The 18435-nt window shown below is 39.2% G+C and overlaps 1 protein-coding gene across 17 annotated transcripts in view; it reads left to right on the top strand.

The window, feature by feature from the left end:
• The window catches only part of LOC117415336 (pleckstrin homology domain-containing family A member 5-like), a 104569-nt gene extending 89356 nt beyond the window's left edge, over window positions 1-15213 (top strand). For 9 of the 17 annotated variants that reach the window (XM_059027695.1, XM_059027697.1, XM_059027698.1 and 6 more), the window contains 15 exons: window positions 2519-2581; window positions 2805-2885; window positions 3048-3197; window positions 3935-4033; window positions 4517-4628; window positions 5821-5858; window positions 6805-6993; window positions 7568-7688; window positions 8083-8198; window positions 9138-9347; window positions 9774-9929; window positions 10817-10950; window positions 11613-11755; window positions 12905-12989; window positions 14083-15213. In XM_059027695.1, coding sequence (XP_058883678.1) covers window positions 2519-2581; window positions 2805-2885; window positions 3048-3197; window positions 3935-4033; window positions 4517-4628; window positions 5821-5858; window positions 6805-6993; window positions 7568-7688; window positions 8083-8198; window positions 9138-9347; window positions 9774-9929; window positions 10817-10950; window positions 11613-11755; window positions 12905-12989; window positions 14083-14104 — 1719 coding nt within the window. In that variant the 3' untranslated portion in view covers window positions 14105-15213. Of the gene's footprint in view, window positions 1-2518; window positions 2582-2804; window positions 2886-3047; window positions 3198-3934; window positions 4034-4516; window positions 4629-5820; window positions 5859-6804; window positions 6994-7567; window positions 7689-8082; window positions 8199-9137; window positions 9348-9773; window positions 9930-10816; window positions 10951-11612; window positions 11756-12904; window positions 13010-14082 lie in introns of all 17 variants that reach the window. The other 8 variants (XM_059027700.1, XM_059027706.1, XM_059027710.1 and 5 more) reach the window with 4 other exon arrangements.
• Window positions 15214-18435: the final 3222 nt, after the last annotated feature.

Here is an 18435-nt window from a genome sequence, read left to right on the forward strand (position 1 = left end):
ACAGATTTATGGGTGTCGAACAAAATGATGACGTGGTATAATAAGCTAACACATTTACTTTAGTACAGTATATTCTACAAGTCACAGTCATGTCACTGGGGAGACACAGTGTTTGGAAAGTCAGCTGGGCGATAGATCGTGGTTACTATCGCATAACTCCTAGGTAGATCCTACTCAAGACAATATAGGCAACACAATTTTAGTCATATATGCCATGAGCTTAGCTTTTTTAAAATTTTATTTTATAGTAAATCGTCAAACCTAGTTTTTAGGCCGAGTCATCCAGAGCAGAGGTGGACGGGCTACTGAGAGAACAGAGATCAGCCTTGCTTTTTATCCACTCTGAATGTGCTCGTTGTGTCTGGCCGGTAGGGTTTGCTGTTGCGCGATGAGGAGTCGTCGTCCCTGCCGGTTTCCCATCCCCCAGCCCGGGAGCGTTGGAGCTAATGGGACGCCCCCTTGGGAGTCCCCAGCACAGTTCGGCCTCTTTGCACAGCCCGGACACGAACCGGCGCCGTCCAAGCTGATATTGATTAGTTTCCAAGAGCAGTCTTCGTTAGATGCAGATTTAGTAGCTTAACTGTTTTTTTGTACATATTGTCAAATATTTTGTAAGACTCCCATAGTAAAAACGATTGCAACTGGATTCAACAGTTCTGTACAACTGAATATAATGAGAACACTAAAGTGTTATTGTAGGGTTCACGACTCAAATCTTAAAGCATTGCAGGATTTTAAAAATGTCTATCTGTAGTACTTGCGTGTTTTTACATTGATCGTTGTGAGTCCAACTTCTAGTAAAGCGTAAGACTCCAGTTCACCAGAAAGGTAAGTAAAGCGGCCCGCTGCTCCGCTCTGTGTTCACAATGGAATGAAAGGTTCCAGCTACAATAAGTGTTCGTCTGATTTTGCCACTTTTGCCTACCCTGGGTGTAAAAGTGCTGCTGCTTGTTCATGCATCCACTTTATTTTTTATTAACACACTGACCTTTCTCCTGGAAGTGTTCACCAGCGTGTCTGCATGCTTTTTATGTGGAGGTGGCATGCCTAAAGGTATATGTGTTTTATTGTGAGCGTATATGTGTACTGTTAAAAAAGAATTATCATTTGTACAGTTCATCTTAAATTTATTTGAAGCAGGTCGTGAGATTTGAAAGCTATGTTACATACAGTATGAAAATGGACATCAAAGGACGCGGTTGACTTAAAGGTGGTCAAAGCCGAGTATTTTTACTATTTGGTACGGAATAGGGTATAGTTAGATGACAGCAGATATAGGGACTTCAGTGAATTAGATAGAGTGTCCAGTCTACAGAGATTTGTCACAAGCAAATTAGTCTCTAGATGGAAGAGTTGATTTTTTTTGGCACATTTTTGTGCTTGGTCAGTCTGTTCTGTACAATGATTTAGGAAGTCGTGCATTCCATTGGTTAAACATTGTAATAAAGTAATGCATGTCATAAATGATAATGAGCGTGAAGATCATTTTGACTCTGAACGTTACTAATGAGCAGCTTTTTGTTGTTATCTTGCTACAAACAACATACTTTGTATTAGAAAAGAAAAGACTTTCTGTGTAAACCTATCAAACAGATGTTCCTCCTATGGCTTTTATATCTGCTGGAATTAATTAGTTATTAAAACAATAGAGGCTGATTAATTAATGTTCAGAATGTTTCCTGTGTTTAAAATATATGCATCAACAATAACCTACTTAAGACAATTATTTAATCAAACAGTTTGGTAAAAACTGAGTTGTAGTTTTCATTTTATTTTGTATATCCTTTACTATGTTAAATGTATATGGCTATTGCAGATTTAGAATCGCAGGGGACTGTCGAGCTTGTTTTGCGAGCAGTTTATGCAGGTTTCCCTAAAGGCGCAACCCTGCTCTGCATCCACGTAATGCTCTAAATCACTCCTCATGTTCGTCAAGGTTACGTTGTCAAACAGAACTTTAAAATACAAGGTATATTGTAAACAATGGACAGTTGTTGGCTTGTGTTACACGATCAATCTACGATCAATTACTGCAGGTTCCCTGCAGGGAACCTGCAGGAATAGAATTGCCAAGCTGTAGCCTCTTGTATCGGCTGGGAAGAGTGCTCCGCTGATACATCGGCATGATATCTGTTCTGGATCCCTTTCAACCAGCTGGCCTGGAAAATCACATCAAGCTCATCTGTTTGAGAGCATCCTAAATTCACCCCATTTGTTAAAACTCACGGGACTGGGAAGTGCAGCTTTTGAAAAGTGATTTTATTGTTGTTTTGCAGGTGCCCAAATAGTGGTGTGTGTGTTTTTTTTTTTTTTTTTTAATTGCACAACCTTTAATAGTTAGTACAATACAGCCTGCTATTGAAAATTGAAATACCGCTAGTGTTAGCAAAAGCCTAATCTTATGGCAGGGTTTACTTTAGTGTCTGTGTACTGTATGTACCTGTTGCTTTGTTTTCTAGTGCATTTTACTATTGTGGATCTTGTCCTTTTTTTATTATTATTATTTTTTTTAATATAGATGTCCCATGGTGAATTTAGGGATCCAGCCTACAACTACAGGATGGAAGAGCTCGACATTGATGTACGTATGTGTTGTGCAGCTAGAAATCTGAACTGTAGCTTTTTCCTGTGCTTAAAACCAAGACGTGTGATTGTTTTGTTTTATGGATAATGATGCGTCAGTTGTAGCCTTAAGGCGCAGAGTGGTCAAATAAATAATAAAAAAAAAAAAAAAAAAAAAAAAAACATATTACATTAAACCTAATAAAAGCATCCTTTTTTTTTTTTTTTTTTTTTTTAATCAGGCTAAGCTTAGCAGATTGTGCGAGCAAGACAAGCTGGTTCGGACACAAGAAGAGAAACTGCAGCAGCTTCACAGAGAAAAGGTACACTGAAAACATTGTTAAAAAAGAAAACCTGGCCTCTTATTAAAAACACAGAGCAGTTAATGCAAAGAAAAAATCGGCACAATGCGCACAGTATCTGACGGCTTTTGGTGTGTGTGTGTGTGTGTGTGTGTGTGTGTGTGTGTGTTTTGTTTGCCACAGCACACTCTTGAACAGGCGTTGCTGTCAGCCAGTCAGGAGATCGAGACGAATGCTGATAACCCTGCAGCAATACAGAGCGTGATCCAACAAAGGGACGTCCTGCAGAACGGTTTGCTCAGCACTTGTCGAGAGCGGTCCCGAGCCAACGCGGTGAGTTACAGGCCATCTCTTGGGCCACGAGAAATTAATAAATTAATACATTCTCAAGTGCCAAGACTTCAGTTTGCTACAGAAATGTGTATTATGCTAGTAAACCATATTTGATTTGGATCAGTAGGTTTTTTTGGAGATCATAGTTTTGTTTTTAGAAATTGGTTCCGTTGCAGTACCAAGACCCTTTTGTATTCAGATCTCCATTTTCACGTGCAATTTCAGAGGTCTTTGTTTTTTTTATTTTAAAGATCAAACAAAGACAATGCAGGTAGAAGCCTGGTGAATGGAAACTAGTCACTGTTCTTTGATCTGGGCTCTCTTTGTTTTTCTGATCTCTTTTTCTTCTAACTAATAGCTCTGTAATAGTGTAACTGGCCATGGTTGACAGCATACAAGTTAAAATAGGCACTGGAACATACATTTCACAATGCCAAAATCTTTTTTTTTTCTCCTTCCTTTTCACTGGGCGTTTGCTGTCATAGTGAGTGGCTCTGGGTTCTGTTGCTCCAACACAGAGTCATTATGATTGTTGGGTTTGAACTTCCTTTGAGCTTCAAATCACGTGACCACTCAGAATGATTGCAAAAACTGTAAAAGAGGAAATGTGAAATAGAAATTGAAATGACGTTTTAAGATGCTTGCTTTTTACCACTAGGGGGTTTGCATTTTTATAACAGCAGTGATAGTCACATATTAAATGCATCTTTTAACCCAATACGTTTTGTTCCCCTTAGGAACTTGAAAGATCTTGGATGGAGTATGACAGGTTAGAGTCTGACGTAACTTTGGCAAAGAACAATCTTCAGAAACAACTGGAGAAACTGGGAGATCAGGTACTGTTTCTTACTGATGCAGGCATTCTGTTTAATAATAATATTACAGCTCATTTGAATACAACACACAGAAAATATCACATCTAAATTAAATGTAAAACGTGCACTACGAATACACTGATTTAGCATCCCCATGTTTGTAGATTTGTTATGGAAGTAAACCTTAAACAAATGCATTCAGAGCATTGGCACTCCCATTGCATTGTATTTTACTGTGATCTTGATTAGATACACCTGAGGTTCATTAGACATGGCCAGCAACAGTAACATACAAACAATCCTCAATCCTCCTGGAATGGCTCAAACTGCTTTGCAATGGGAGTTGCAAACTATTCTATACACTGGTTTTGGTAGACTGTAGTAATCTATATAAAACAGAAAGAGGATAGTGTCGTCCTATTCGTGTTCTGTGAAATTCCTCACCATGAAACTCATTATCTGGGAAGGCACCTATTTTAACGATGTGTTTTGTTTCATCCACAGTCTGAGTCCTCCAGTCTACATCACGCTAACATTCAGAAAGAGCTGTGGAGAATACAGGATGTCATAGAAGCACTGGGTAAAAACAAGCCGCAAAGAAATAAGGAAGATACAGGTCAGTAAGGTTTTATAATGCTCGCTTTGCTGCAATCAGACCGCAGCTAAAGTCATCCTGGTCCAGTTCTGCATCTTCCATAAACACAACTTGACACTGGCACTTGAGTGGAGCTGGTTTCTTTTTTGCTTGGCAGTTTGCAATATTCCCATTCCCCTCTGGTTTGGGTTTCAGTGCTGCACACAGAGTCTTATTGTGAAGTGGTTAAAATTGTCTTCACAGCAAGCATCTCAACATGAATCTTCTGCAATGACTGAATTGCTCCGTGGCATCTCAACGTGAATCTTCTGCAATGACTGAATTGCACCGTGGCATCTCAACGTGAATCTTCTGCAATGACTGAATTGCTCTGTGGCATCTCAACGTGAATCTTCTGCAATGACTGAATTGCTCTGTGGCATCTCAACGTGAATCTTCTGCAATGACTGAATTGCTCCGTGGCATCTCAACGTGAATCTTCTGCAATGACTGAATTGCTCCGTGGCATCTCAACGTGAATCTTCTGCAATGACTGAATTGCTCTGTGGCATCTCAACGTGAATCTTCTGCAATGACTGAATTGCACCGTGGCATCTCAACGTGAATCTTCTGCAATGACTGAATTGCTCCGTGGCATCTCAACGTGAATCTTCTGCAATGACTGAATTGCTCCGTGGCATCTCAACGTGAATCTTCTGCAATGACTGAATTGCTCCGTGGCATCTCAACGTGAATCTTCTGCAATGACTGAATTGCTCTGTGGCATCTCAACGTGAATCTTCTGCAATGACTGAATTGCACCGTGGCATCTCAACGTGAATCTTCTGCAATGACTGAATTGCTCCGTGGCATCTCAACATGAATCTTCTGCAATGACTGAATTGCTCCGTGGCATCTCAACGTGAATCTTCTGCAATGACTGAATTGCTCTGTGGCATCTCAACGTGAATCTTCTGCAATGACTGAATTGCACCGTGGCATCTCAACGTGAATCTTCTGCAATGACTGAATTGCTCTGTGGCATCTCAACGTGAATCTTCTGCAATGACTGAATTGCTCTGTGGCATCTCAACGTGAATCTTCTGCAATGACTGAATTGCACTCAAATTTAAAACTGATGAAAATAACTGTTTAAATAAGGATATAGGCTGTAGTAACAATAATAAAAATACTAATCTCTGATTTTAATTTCCTTTTGTATTATTATTTTTAGGCTTCTCTAAACCAATATCTGATAAGCACAAAAGTGAGGTGAGTGACTTCAAGTACTTGATTTGCTGGTGTTGGTTGTAAATATAGTTCACTTGACCTATTGCTCATGTAGCAAAGTTATACGGACTGTATTAACCTTGCCTATACTGAAATTCATCTTTCTGAAGCAGTATGTATTAGAAGTAAGGAAAGGGCTTTACCTTTCCAAAAAATAAATAAACTCAATTAAAATGTTACCGCCGCCTATTGATAATTTTTTGCAGCAAAAATCAACCTGCCCTACAAAAGAGATCAAACCAAGAAAGTAACAATTTTATTTACTTCTCCTTTATGGTGTGTGTGGGGGGTTGGGGGCAGGTATTACTATCAATGTGCAGACAAAATTTGAGAATGTCCCGACAAAGAATAGTAACTCCTGAGAAAACGACGTTGTGGGGACATTCCCACTTTGTAAAACATGTTATTAATAAGCAACTAACAACTAAACGAGCAATATGGACCGAATGGCCTCTTCTTATTTGTAAACTTTCTTATGTTCTAACTGAATGTGCCTTAAATATAAATAAATAGGCACTTTTGAGCTAATATTTATATAATATATATATATATATATATATATATATATATATATATACACACACACACACACACACACACACACACAATTATACACATTTAGTTTGTTGTCGACTCACCCTGTGTGGAGTTTTGTTTGACTGGAGTTAGAAATAGTAAATAAAAATATAGTGAGTCTCAAAGAGAAGTCCCCACAAATATAGGAATGCAGACTGTACGTGTGTGTGATCAGTTGGTTACATTAAATGACACCCTCTGGTGGCCATATATTGTAATTGTTTTTTTAAAACATAATAAAATGCGGGGGACAAGTCACTATTCAAAATGATGTGACACTCCTGGCACACATCCACATGTCAGTCATTCCAGAATTGGAGCGATCCTGTGCTGACCTTTCTGTACTCTCCAGGAAGAGGAGTCTGTCCCTCCACGGCCTCCTCTCCCCCAGTCCTATGATCTGACCCAACGGCCCCCTATACTGCCTCCTTTGCCTAGTGACAGCAGCCTACAGCTGCATGTTAGCCGGGGGCCGGTTCACCGGCTAGAGGACAGGAAGACATACCATGTGCAAGGATGCCAGAGAAACGGAGCGCACAGCGTAAGTGGCTGTCACCGCCACTATGAACATTACGCTTTCCCTACCTTCCTGCACATATATTTGCCGCGTTTCCATATTCACAGCCATTTGTTTCAGTTGACGGAATATTATTTTATTAATTTATTTATTTTTTACATTCATGCTGTTTTTCGTTGTATTCCCCATGCACTCCAAATTGTAATGCGCCTTTTTTTTTTTTTGCAATTACATATTTTATTGATGTTTCGTAACAGGTCTCTCTGTGCATTATATCCTGAAATATGCTTTTAGAATTCGCTTCATACACATTGTGCTGACTTTATAATACTTTCTAATATAGGTTGTGGAACCGCCTTCGTATTTTACAAGCAGGATTTCAACCCTTTTAATTATTTGAAAAGGGAGTTTTTAGGTATCCATCCTGGATAAAGCAAAAAGAAAACCAGACAATCCTTTTGAAAACCATTGAAAACTCAAATGTAAAACCGCACAAGTATGTGGAGTGATTTCTTTAATTCTTACATGAAACAAGCATCATGGTTTTTGTTTTTCTTTTGTTCTTTACTTTCGTTAATACTGTTTTGTGCACCTGTAGGGGCCGGACTATAGGCTATACAAGAGTGAGCCCGAGCTGACTACAGTGGCAGAGGTTGATGAATCGAATGGGGAGGAAAAAACTGACACTGCAGCAGAGAAAGAGAGCTCCAGTGTGAAAGGTTGGTGGATTGCAGGTTTTATTACGCTGGTAGAATCCTTGATTCATTACCTCAAACTCAATTAAAATTTTAAAAAAATTGAAAAAGCTCCTGAAAAGAAGAGAAATGAATTACTTAATTGAATTCAGTCTCTTCCCAAGGGAATTTAAAAAAAAAAAATGCAATAGAGTAGGTATTTACAAATCAAGTGTTTTAAAAGCACTTAAGACCGCCCTGCCTCATTACTGTGTGCATGCATTTTGTAATTGGATGATGTAACATTATTCCAAAGACAGAACAGATTAGTTTATACTTTATTATTATTATTATCAATATTTGTTATTTACTATTTCAGTATGATGTTCTTTTCTGCAAGGCATTGACCATGTATGTATTCTTTCTTTTTCCTTTCCAGGTAGTTCCTATCCCGTGGGTGTCGTGTCTCCTAGAACAAAGTCACCAATGCCTCAATCCTCAACAATAGCATCTTATGTCACCTTGAGAAAAACAAAAAAGTTGGATACAAGAACGGCAAGCTTATATTTCATTGTATTTTTTTTTTGTTTGTTGGTTTATTTTTTTATTTTTTCTAGCACTTATACTTGGGACTCCTATTGCATCGCAGTTTCACCCATTGCAGGTTTTAATACAACCTTGGTTAGTAACAAGCTGTATTGGTAACAAGCTCAGGTGTCTGGATTGAACTGCTATGCAGTGGGAGTCTTATTTCCATGTCTGTACACATACACACAACAGAAAAGCACAAACTTTAAAGTGCATTCAGTTGTGCTGCTGCATGTGGACGCTTCACTTTTGGCTAGTCGGAGCACTGCATTTCACACTTGGGAGTACTTGTATTGCTGTGTACAGGTGCTTGAAGACACTGTACAAAACCACACATGTCCTTCCCAGTTAAAACAGCATAAACATGACTGAAAAAAATGAGATACCTACAGCACATTTGGACTTGGATATCAGATTTTATTTATTTGACAACAACTTTACTAAGCACATTGCTCAAATGGAGCAAATGAATTTCCACCTGATTTGTGTGTCCGGTTGCTGTGTTCTATGAGGTATTTTAGTGCTTACACACCCAATCCTAACTTTGTGCTGCAGAGCCTGGCTGTACAGTAACCAGGGCAATGCTTGCGTCACATCACTGTAAAACTTTACAGAACTAGAACAACCGAAGGGATAAACCGATATTCTACAAGTGTTGAAAGATGACCTTCCAAATGAATCACACTTGCAAATCATGCTGCGTTGCTAAGCAAATGTGTAGCTTTATACAAAAAAAGTAATTCCCCAAATGCAGCTGTTTTAATGATTGTTTAAACACTTATTTTCCATACACTGTACTTGTTCTATAAACAGGATACTTTATACTAACAATTACAATCACATCAATAAAAACTCCACCACACATACACAGTCTCTTAAAAATGCAATGCTGCACTGCTCCCTCAGGAACGACCCAGGAGTGCAGTGGAACAGCTCTGTCTGATGGAGAGCTCCCGTCCCAGAATGAGTGTGGAGGAGCAGATGGAGAGAATGAAGCGGCACCAGCAGGCCTCACTCCGAGAGAAGAAGAAAGGGTTAAACATCATTGCAAGTCATGAAAACTCACCATCCAGGAGCCCTTCGTTTTCCAAAGAAAACCCTTTCAAATCAGCCCAGGTATTTAGTGGGGGGGGAGAGGGACCCTGAAGTTTATAGAAGCAAGCAAGTTACAGTTTAGTCCTATCTGATCAATCGTTGAGATCTGTATTGTATTTTTTAAGCACTAGGACACTTTTTTTAGTTTCAACGAGCTATGTTTTTAAAGGGTAGTATGAAAATGTCAAGGGGTTATGTTGTAAAGGTAGATGAAATGCACTTGAGAGGTAGACTGAAACAGCACAGTTCTTGGTCTAAAGCCCAGACTATCCCCAGCTCAGAATCCAGTCAAGCATTGATGGATTTAGTTGAAGAGGTTAGTGAAAAGAATGTCAAGAAGTGTAGCAAGAAGAATATGTGGTCAGGCTTGTGCAAAAAGCATCCATGCGGTCTGCTTGTTTATTAAGTACTGGAGTGAAAGTTTTTTTAAAAATGGTTTGTTTTCAGCTTTGCAAAATGGAAGACACGATGTCCAGCAATATTAAAGAATTGGAGGCTTCTCTTCAGGGTGATGATTTGGAGAGGAACCACGAAACTCCTGCCCAAGAAATCGCCAGGCTAAAAGGAGCTGGTCAGCCTGGAGAGTGCAGTGTTGACAAAGAGGTATCAAAACTGATTACCATTGATTTCATATATCCTACAAAAGCACTGAGAGGAGGCCACTGCTCAGTGGTGCAGGAGACCTCCAGTGAATATCGAGTGATGAAGGGTACTGTATGATGTGGGGGTGGTGACTCGATAGGGCCACAAACACTCGCCCCTCTGTGCCAAAACTATGACAACATGGCTTTTATGTATTTAAAGGGGGAATAGAAGAAAACAAAATCAATTACCCTACCCCTGTAAGTGGGGAGGGCAGGAATGTTACAGCTCGGAGGATTATTCCACTCCTGGATGTCTAGCGTGTTTAAAAAGCGGCAGTGGTGATAAACTGCTTTAATCGCAAGTGATTAGATCCCTTTTTAATTCAATCGGACGTTCTAATAAAGCAAATCATCAGCATCTATTTGCTAGTGCCTTGACTAATTAACCCAGCGCGTGGTGCGTATTTATAAACGGCTCACTTGCCATGTTGGCTTCAAGGCAGACGCTTTAGTGTAACAGATTATGAAATGCACAGCAGAGATCTGTGGCTCCTTTCAGTGATTTTAATCATTTGTGTGTCATGTTCTTGGCCACTCTTTCAAGTGGATATTCAAGGTCACGGTGGCTTTTTACTCAACTATGAAACTTGGCCCATTTTTATCAGTCCTCCAGTGTGTCTCGCTGGTTTAACATTGCCAGTGTGTTTGCAGTGTTATGGTTTTACACTGCTGTGCTGCTGGACTTTGGAATAGCCTTCCACAGACTCTTTTTTAAATCCTGACACACAACACTTTCTTGGTCATCTGTAGACAGTGTTTTATATTGTCGTGAATGAGGTAGATGTGACTTCAACAAGGTCTTTTAAGTTCTTGGGTGTTAACACTGTTATTTTGTTGCTGTTCCAGTTATCTACCCCAGAGAAGGTTCTGATTCCAGAGAGGTACATTGAGTCTGATCCTGAGGAGGTGCTAAGCCCAGAGGAATCAGCGGACAAGCAGAAGAAAGTTGACAGAATAAAATCAATCCTCGCCAAAAACAGGTAGAGGAAAGAACAGCGGCAAACAAATCTACAGACATGGACAATATGGGTTGTGATTTGCAGAGCCATGTTTAACACAAAGCCCAGGTTGCAGTTTTATTTAACCAAGCATGTCAACTTGAAATTACATTACCTATTCAAGGACTTCTTACGCTTAAGAATATTCTACGGGTAAGCACATGGTGAAAAAAAGATAGTTCATTAGAATTAGCATAAAGTGGAGACATTCATAAAGTCTTCAGTGAAAAGTTTTAATTAAGTTTCTACTTTTTAGTGCTTCTACTATCTACTTAACCCTTTCTCTGTTGGGGTTGGGGGGGCTTATACCCTGTGTGGTATACAAGTGGTGATTTGTGGAATAATGCAACATCCACATGCAAAGGTGATCATATCTGCAGATTGCATTTAAGCTGCAAGCTGATCATTTTAATAGAAGTGATTTTTGGACCACTGAATACAATATTCTGTAGTAAGAAAAATATAGCTCTTCATATAGCATAACTAATACGGTCGATGTCTTGATTCAATGTAGCATTCTTTATTTATCCTTGCTGTTACCTTGTAAATTCACCCATGAGATTTGCCTTTTTTTTTTTTTCTTCCCATTGGTTTCCTTTCGCCTCGTGTTTTTATTTTTTTTATTTTACCCTGTGTCTTTTCAGCATGCAAAATGCTGTGCCTGTGGTCAACCACAAGACCGAGGACCACACAGAAGAGGAAGCCAACGCTCAAGAGCAAGAAACGATTCTAAACATTTCTTACGAACTCGCCGCAGAGGCTTCCAAAAGAAGCAAGCTTGTAGCGGGTAAGGGAGATTGAAGTTATTTAATGAGCTCTCTACATCTGCTTGAACATGGCTTCTTTCAAACAGCTGCTTTTCTGCATTGTAGAGCTGTACTGCATTGTTTTTATGCTGGCTGCAGTTGGACCTCCTGTTCGTGACACTGAATGAAATAATACCTGATGATAACAGCATCTAAATTGTTGTGATGCACCACCAGATAATGTTATCCTGCAGTCTGTGTAATTCAAAGGAACATTGGTATAGTCTCAAAGGAGCTCTTTTTAATTTCCTTTCAAAGCATTAGCCATACATCTAGGAGAACTGGAAATAAAAAGATATTCCCTGAGACATTAACCGGTTGCAAACCTTAGGAATCTGCATTATTCAGAATAAGTTATTTTTATTAAATTTGTTATAGTCTCTGAATCACGTTATCACAGTTCAACTCTACAACCAATTCCACATTTCTCATGATCTATATACTGTAGCTTGTGTCCTCTCTACAAATAAATTATCTGTTTCCATTCATGTCTTCTATTCCACACCTATATATATATATATATATATATATATATATATATAAAAGCACAGATAGTATGGATTTATAAAGGTTGGGGCAAAATTCCATTGAAATGTGGAAATTGAAGCTGTCCATTTTAAAGGACAACCAATGCTGGCACAGTCAGGCTTTACTGTTGGCCTGCTTTTCACTCACCTGGCATATGGATGGAAAAAAAGAGAGAAAGATTTAAAAAAAAAAAAAAGTGTTTATTTTTTTGGTATTGCTGGTGCCCAGCCCAACAATCTGGTCTTACAACAGCTGGAGGAACTGTAAGATGACCAACAGGGTTGAAGGACCACTAGCCTGTGGTGCTTGTGTGGTTTATTCATCCCCCAGAGAGATATTAGTACTCCTAATATGGTACACATTATAAAAAATAAGTGTTCTGTGAATCCAGCCGATAATTCTGTCAGGTGTTTTGTACTTCGGTTGCTACTTATTAATTTTTTTTTTTTTTTTTCTTTCTAGCTTTTTAGCCTTTTTTCCGAGCTTGGACTTCATTGAGTTTGTAGTGCTTTAGAACCCTTTCCTGCTGCTGCTGCTCCATTTCTTTGCAGTTATTTCAGGCTAGCTATTTATTTGTTTTGTTGCACTGTTGTTGTTCACAGTGAAAAGCCTGTCCTCTCCACCTCAGTCCCCAACCTCTCCATCTTCACCGCCTCACCCTCCGCTCGCAGAAGGATCTCACTTCATGTGTGTGTAATAGCACAACAGTAAGAGGCGTTCTACCTTCATTAGTGTTCTGTGACATGTGTCAGGAATGCAGACATCTAATGCTATATGTATGACAGCTGCAGAGGCTCTACCAGACAGATAAAGGCAAATTAAATTACTCCCCTACCACTGTAATGCCCAAGCATTGTTTTAAATGAGAAAAGCTACTTTTATTTATGTAATTAGATTCCATTTATTGCACAAACAGTCTTTTTTTCCCCCCTGTCTGGCAACACACAATGTACTGCATATGAAAAATTCTGGCTTGCGAGGCTGGATTTAAAATATAATAATATAGAGGTGTGGCTAAGGATTGCATCAGATGTGGTACAATGGGCATTACAGGGTTAAAATGCGAGGCCCATTTATAAATGAATTACAAAAATACATATGATAATATTACTGTTGGTTTACTACAGTGACTTAAAGAAAAAAACAAAAAAATAGTTGCACCATGTTATACTATTCCTGTGATGTAATTATCACTGAGGGTATGGGATGTGGGTTTAGATTAATACATGTGTGAATGTTAGTTAAATATTTGAGAGTATGTTTGTATTAGGAGACTGCTTGTATATTTAAAAATGTAATACAAATATAGTTTTTAAATAACTTGTTACAGTTGATGTTCATAAATGTAACATCTTTGTTTCTTAAATGTTTGTTTTTAGGTTGAAAAATGTTAACTGAATTTAAGCTTGTACATGAAAGTATCAAATATTTATTTATTTTTAGTAAGTGCAGTATTTATTTGGAAAAACTAATCGAGAAGGAGAACTTTGGGATTAGTCAGTGACCAAAAGCAGCATAGCAATTACATTAACAGTGGGGTTTTTACTGGCACATTACGCCGTAACAAAAAAGTATTTAGCTAGCATTTTTAAATAGTAAAAAACTAAAACTAATAATCTGTTAATGTGCTCTCATCAGTAGCGGTGTGCATGTGAAAAAGTTTGGATGGGATTGAAAAAATAAATAATTGCAGATGGTGTTTGATATATCGTTAATCTTTAAACATAATACATAAGACAATTAATTTATATATATATATATATATATTTTTTTTTAATAGCTCAAGCGATGGCGTCTGTTAAATCCTATACGTGAGGACTGTCAAGCTGGTTACAGGAACTTTTCGCTACTGTGACCTGCTGAAGACACAACAATGGTGTCCGAGCCTTGTGTTTGAAGATGCCATAACAAGACAGTGTTGCTTCATACAGGTCCTTTGTGATTGTGTGCCTGTCAATAAGACTTTCAGTGAAAAAAAAGGGGCCTCAAAATGTGAGGTTATCCCTGAGCTGAGCAGAGAGAGGACCTTACTGTTATAATAATAATAATAATAATTTGAATTGTTGTTATTGTTTATAGGTTTGTTCTTTTATCGTCGCCTCTGTCATCATCCTCTTTTGTGGGTGTCATTGGCCTACTTTGAATTAAATATCTAGATTGAAGACTGTACAGTTGTAGATAAGATTTATTCCAGAACTCCAGTTAAAATACTTCTGCTTGTGGAGAATACTGATATGACTGCTGAATTTCCCCTTTGATTTAAGGTGCTTTTTTTTTTTTTTAAAGCAGTTTGCAACACATTTTATTCCATGCACATAAATCCTGCTTTTATTCTTGTATTGGTTTGTTTGTTTGTTTGATCTTCTTTCCTGTAGTGCAGTTATTTTTAACATCATATCTCATGCCACATTTGCTTCAGTAATTCAATGTACAAAGCATTAAAAAAAAAAGTTTCTAAAATGTAAGTTTTTAAAGGTGCCGTTTTACTGCTACAGAGACCATGTGATATATTTCCGTTTGTAATTATTTATACGTTTGGCTGCATTGTCACCAGTAACTGCCACTCTGTTGCCGACACACATGTGAATGTTTCTGCTTACTATAACTTAATCTGCTTTATTATTATTATTATTTTTTTTTTAAAGAAGAAATAATACTACCAGCTTGTTGGGAGTACTGGTCTTTCACAAAGGTATAGCACATGTAAAAAGCAATAAGCCAGCTTTGTAATCCAGTACTTTTTTGTTTGTGTAAAAAAAAAAAAAAACAACCCTGTAATTATGTTCATTGTGTTTATAGCATACAATGAGCAGAGCTGATGTAACTGTAAGATGCTGCTTATTAGAGCTGATATGCCAGTGGTCATATCCCATCTGTTTTATATCATGTTAAATAAATGTGGATGTTCTTACATGGGTGATTCTCTCTGTGTGGAATTAGAAAGCATTAATGCTTGGAGGTATAAATACTGTTTAAAGGGCACATAATTACCTTTTTATGTTATTGTGTTACATGTCCCAATGTGTTGCTACAGCTGTTTACGGAAGGTGTGCGTATTGTTTTAATTATTATTATTATTTTTTACATTTTGACCTCTTTTTTTTTTAAAACTGCATTACCATTTAAATTGCATTACCTGCCTCAAGATGGCTTCCCATGTACTTGCATGGACCTCTCAGAACTGCATTTCCCCTCCTGCTCTCTGGTAAATCTATCTCAGTTACACATGTGAGCAGGAGGATGATGGGATATAATTTCTAATTGTAATGTTTAAATGGTCTTCATTGTGATATTTAACCTGAACCAGGGCTGGCATGACGAGCCACGCAGGAATGAATGCCTATAGCGCTCGTGTATTCTATGTTCTTGGTTCCTTGTACTTTTGACAAGGTGCTACGTAAGCCAACTGCCTAAAAGTAAAAGATAAAACCTACGTACATATAAAAGGTTAGGTCAAAGGAGCACCTCTCTGTTTTAATAGAGAGGAGATAATAGAAAACCCCTCTATCTTTTAAAAATTGCTTTCTACTTTATCAGGTTTGGAATAATTAACTGGTTACTGGTGCCACAAAGCTATCCTACCATTTAGAAATTCTTTCAAAATGTTTTGTTGAGAAGGAGAGTGTTTTGAAAAACTTAAGAACACGTACGAACGAGAAGAGGTCATTCAGCCCATCTAAGCTCGTCTGGTTCCCAGTAGCTGATGGATCTCTTAAGATTGAAGTTCTGTGAATTGGGTTGGAAACGTTTAAAACAGGTTGATGTGTTGTCATTTTGTACAACAATCCCCAAACATTACTTCGGTATAGATATATTGCCACCTAGACAGCAGCCACACACTGAGCGTTATCAGTAGTCAATATGATCAGGATGCGAAAAGCCTTGATTCAAGATTTGAAAAAAAAAAAAAAAAAACTGGGATGCAAATTGCTTTCCAGACACCCAATCATGCAAATGAGCTTGAATGAATGAATTGAATCAATTAAAAAAATAAGGCTCACTGAAAATGAATGCTGCTTGTAAAAATAATCCTCCTTCTTTTGTTTATCCCACAATCCAATGAGAAATGATAAAGTCATGTATGGGGTGTGGGTGGACCCTGTAAGAACATGTTCAAACCGCACTTGGTTTGCTTGTCTGTCGGTTCGAACCGACAGAAAAGCAAACCAAGTGCGAGAAGGAGAGCGGGTCGGGAGAGGGGAAGAGGGAATGGGGTCCCCCAAGTTCGGCTGCCGGAGCGGGGCTGAAGACTGAGAAGTTGTTTACAGTTTGAGCAATACCAGTACTGTATTTATTGTAGAAATATTGCATGAATCACTAGTATAGGGAATTGGGGGACCTGCTGTAGGAGCGTTATATCCGAGGCGCGTTATAACATGAGAGCCTTATAGCGAGGGAGCACTGTATATATCCATAAACCCACCATGTGTGCTCTGGACCCCCTCCCCACTCACCGTTTGCAGGCTGCTGCCCCTGCTCTACTCCCTTTCATTTCCTCTCAACACCTGTCTGCTCTCTGGCTGTTTCCCCTCTGCCTTGAAACACGCCTGCATCACCCCATCTTAGAACAACCCTCCCTTGATCCCTCATCCCTCCAGAACTACCGTCATGTCTCCCTCCTGTTCCTCTCTAAAACCTTTGAGCGAGCGGTACATCACCGGCTCACCCTCTGCCTCTTGCTCTCTTTAAACAGGTGTCCCCCAAGGCTCAGTCCTGGGACCCCTCCTGTTTTCTCTCTACACCTGCTCCCTGGGTCCCCTCATCTCCTCCCATGGCTACTCATACCATTTCTACACTGATGATGCCCAGATCTTTCTGCCCCGTCTGACTTGGACATCTCCTCCCATATCTACCTGTCTCTCGGCCATCTCCTGGATGCACTCACATCATCTTAAACCTCTCCAAATCAGACTTCCTTTTCTTACCCCCTCTATCTCTATTCCGCTTATATCCACCACCCTGTCTCCCTCCTCATCCACCAAGAACCTTGTCACCCTCGACCACTCCCTCTCCTACTCTCGGCACATCTCTACTCTGGTACACTCCTGTCGCTGCTTCTTCAGCTACATATGCAGAATCCACCTCTTCCTCACCAACTACTCCACGCAGCTCCTAGTTCAGGCCCTGGTACCATCCCGCCATGATTACTGCAACTCCCTCCTGGCCAGCCTCCCTGCCTCTGCTATCTGTCCACTCCAGCTCATCCAAAACTCTGCTGCCCACCTTGTCTTTTCACTTCCTTATTTCCCCGACGCTACACCGCTGCTCCGCTCCCTCCACTGGCTCCCTATTGCTGCTCTCATCCAATTCAAAACTTGTACTCACCTGTCGCTGTCTCGACCTTTCTGCTCCCTCCTATCTCCAGACTATCATTTCTCCCTAAACCCCCTCTCGTCCCCTTCGCTCTTCTGCCACCAGCAGATTAGCTATACCCCCCCGCTTCCAGAGCCTGCTCCTTCTCCTTCCTTGCCCCTCAGTGGTGGAACAACCTACCCACGGATATCAGGACTGCTCAGTCCCTGACCACCTTCCGGCGCCTCCTCAAGACACACCTGTTCAGACAGCATCTGTAAATCTCACAACTCTCCACTATACTGTACTATATGGCACCCACTTGTACCAGTACTTGCATCATCTTGTACTTGCACTGAACTGCTCCATATTTTGCCATATTCTACTACTGCTCTTATTTATACCTATTTTCTGTATCTTGTACTTGGTTTTACTCTTTAAAGGTATCTGTATTCATGTGTTTTTTTTTTTTTTTAAATCGTTCTTACCAATTTAAGCAATGTGATACTTTGTATTGTGATATTTTTTTTAACTACTGTAAGTCACCCTCGAGAAGGGTGTCTGCTAAGAAATTAATAATAATAATAATAATAATAATATATAAGACATCACCATCTGTGTGATCAATCAGTCATAACAAATGCTGCTCGGAAACAAAGAACATGAGTTCATCTTCAATCTAGGAACTTTGGAACCTCTTGGAATGAACATTCTGTTCTGACATACAGTAATCATGACATCATCCACAGAATTCTTGAACAATAACAAGTTTACTGCTTACTGCACTGTGTTTACTTTTCTTTCTACACAGCTGAAGAATGGCTTTTGTCTGAAACATCCA

Source organism: Acipenser ruthenus, chromosome 7 (assembly GCF_902713425.1).
Source record: "Acipenser ruthenus chromosome 7, fAciRut3.2 maternal haplotype, whole genome shotgun sequence".
Classification (NCBI taxonomy): domain Eukaryota; kingdom Metazoa; phylum Chordata; class Actinopteri; order Acipenseriformes; family Acipenseridae; genus Acipenser; species Acipenser ruthenus.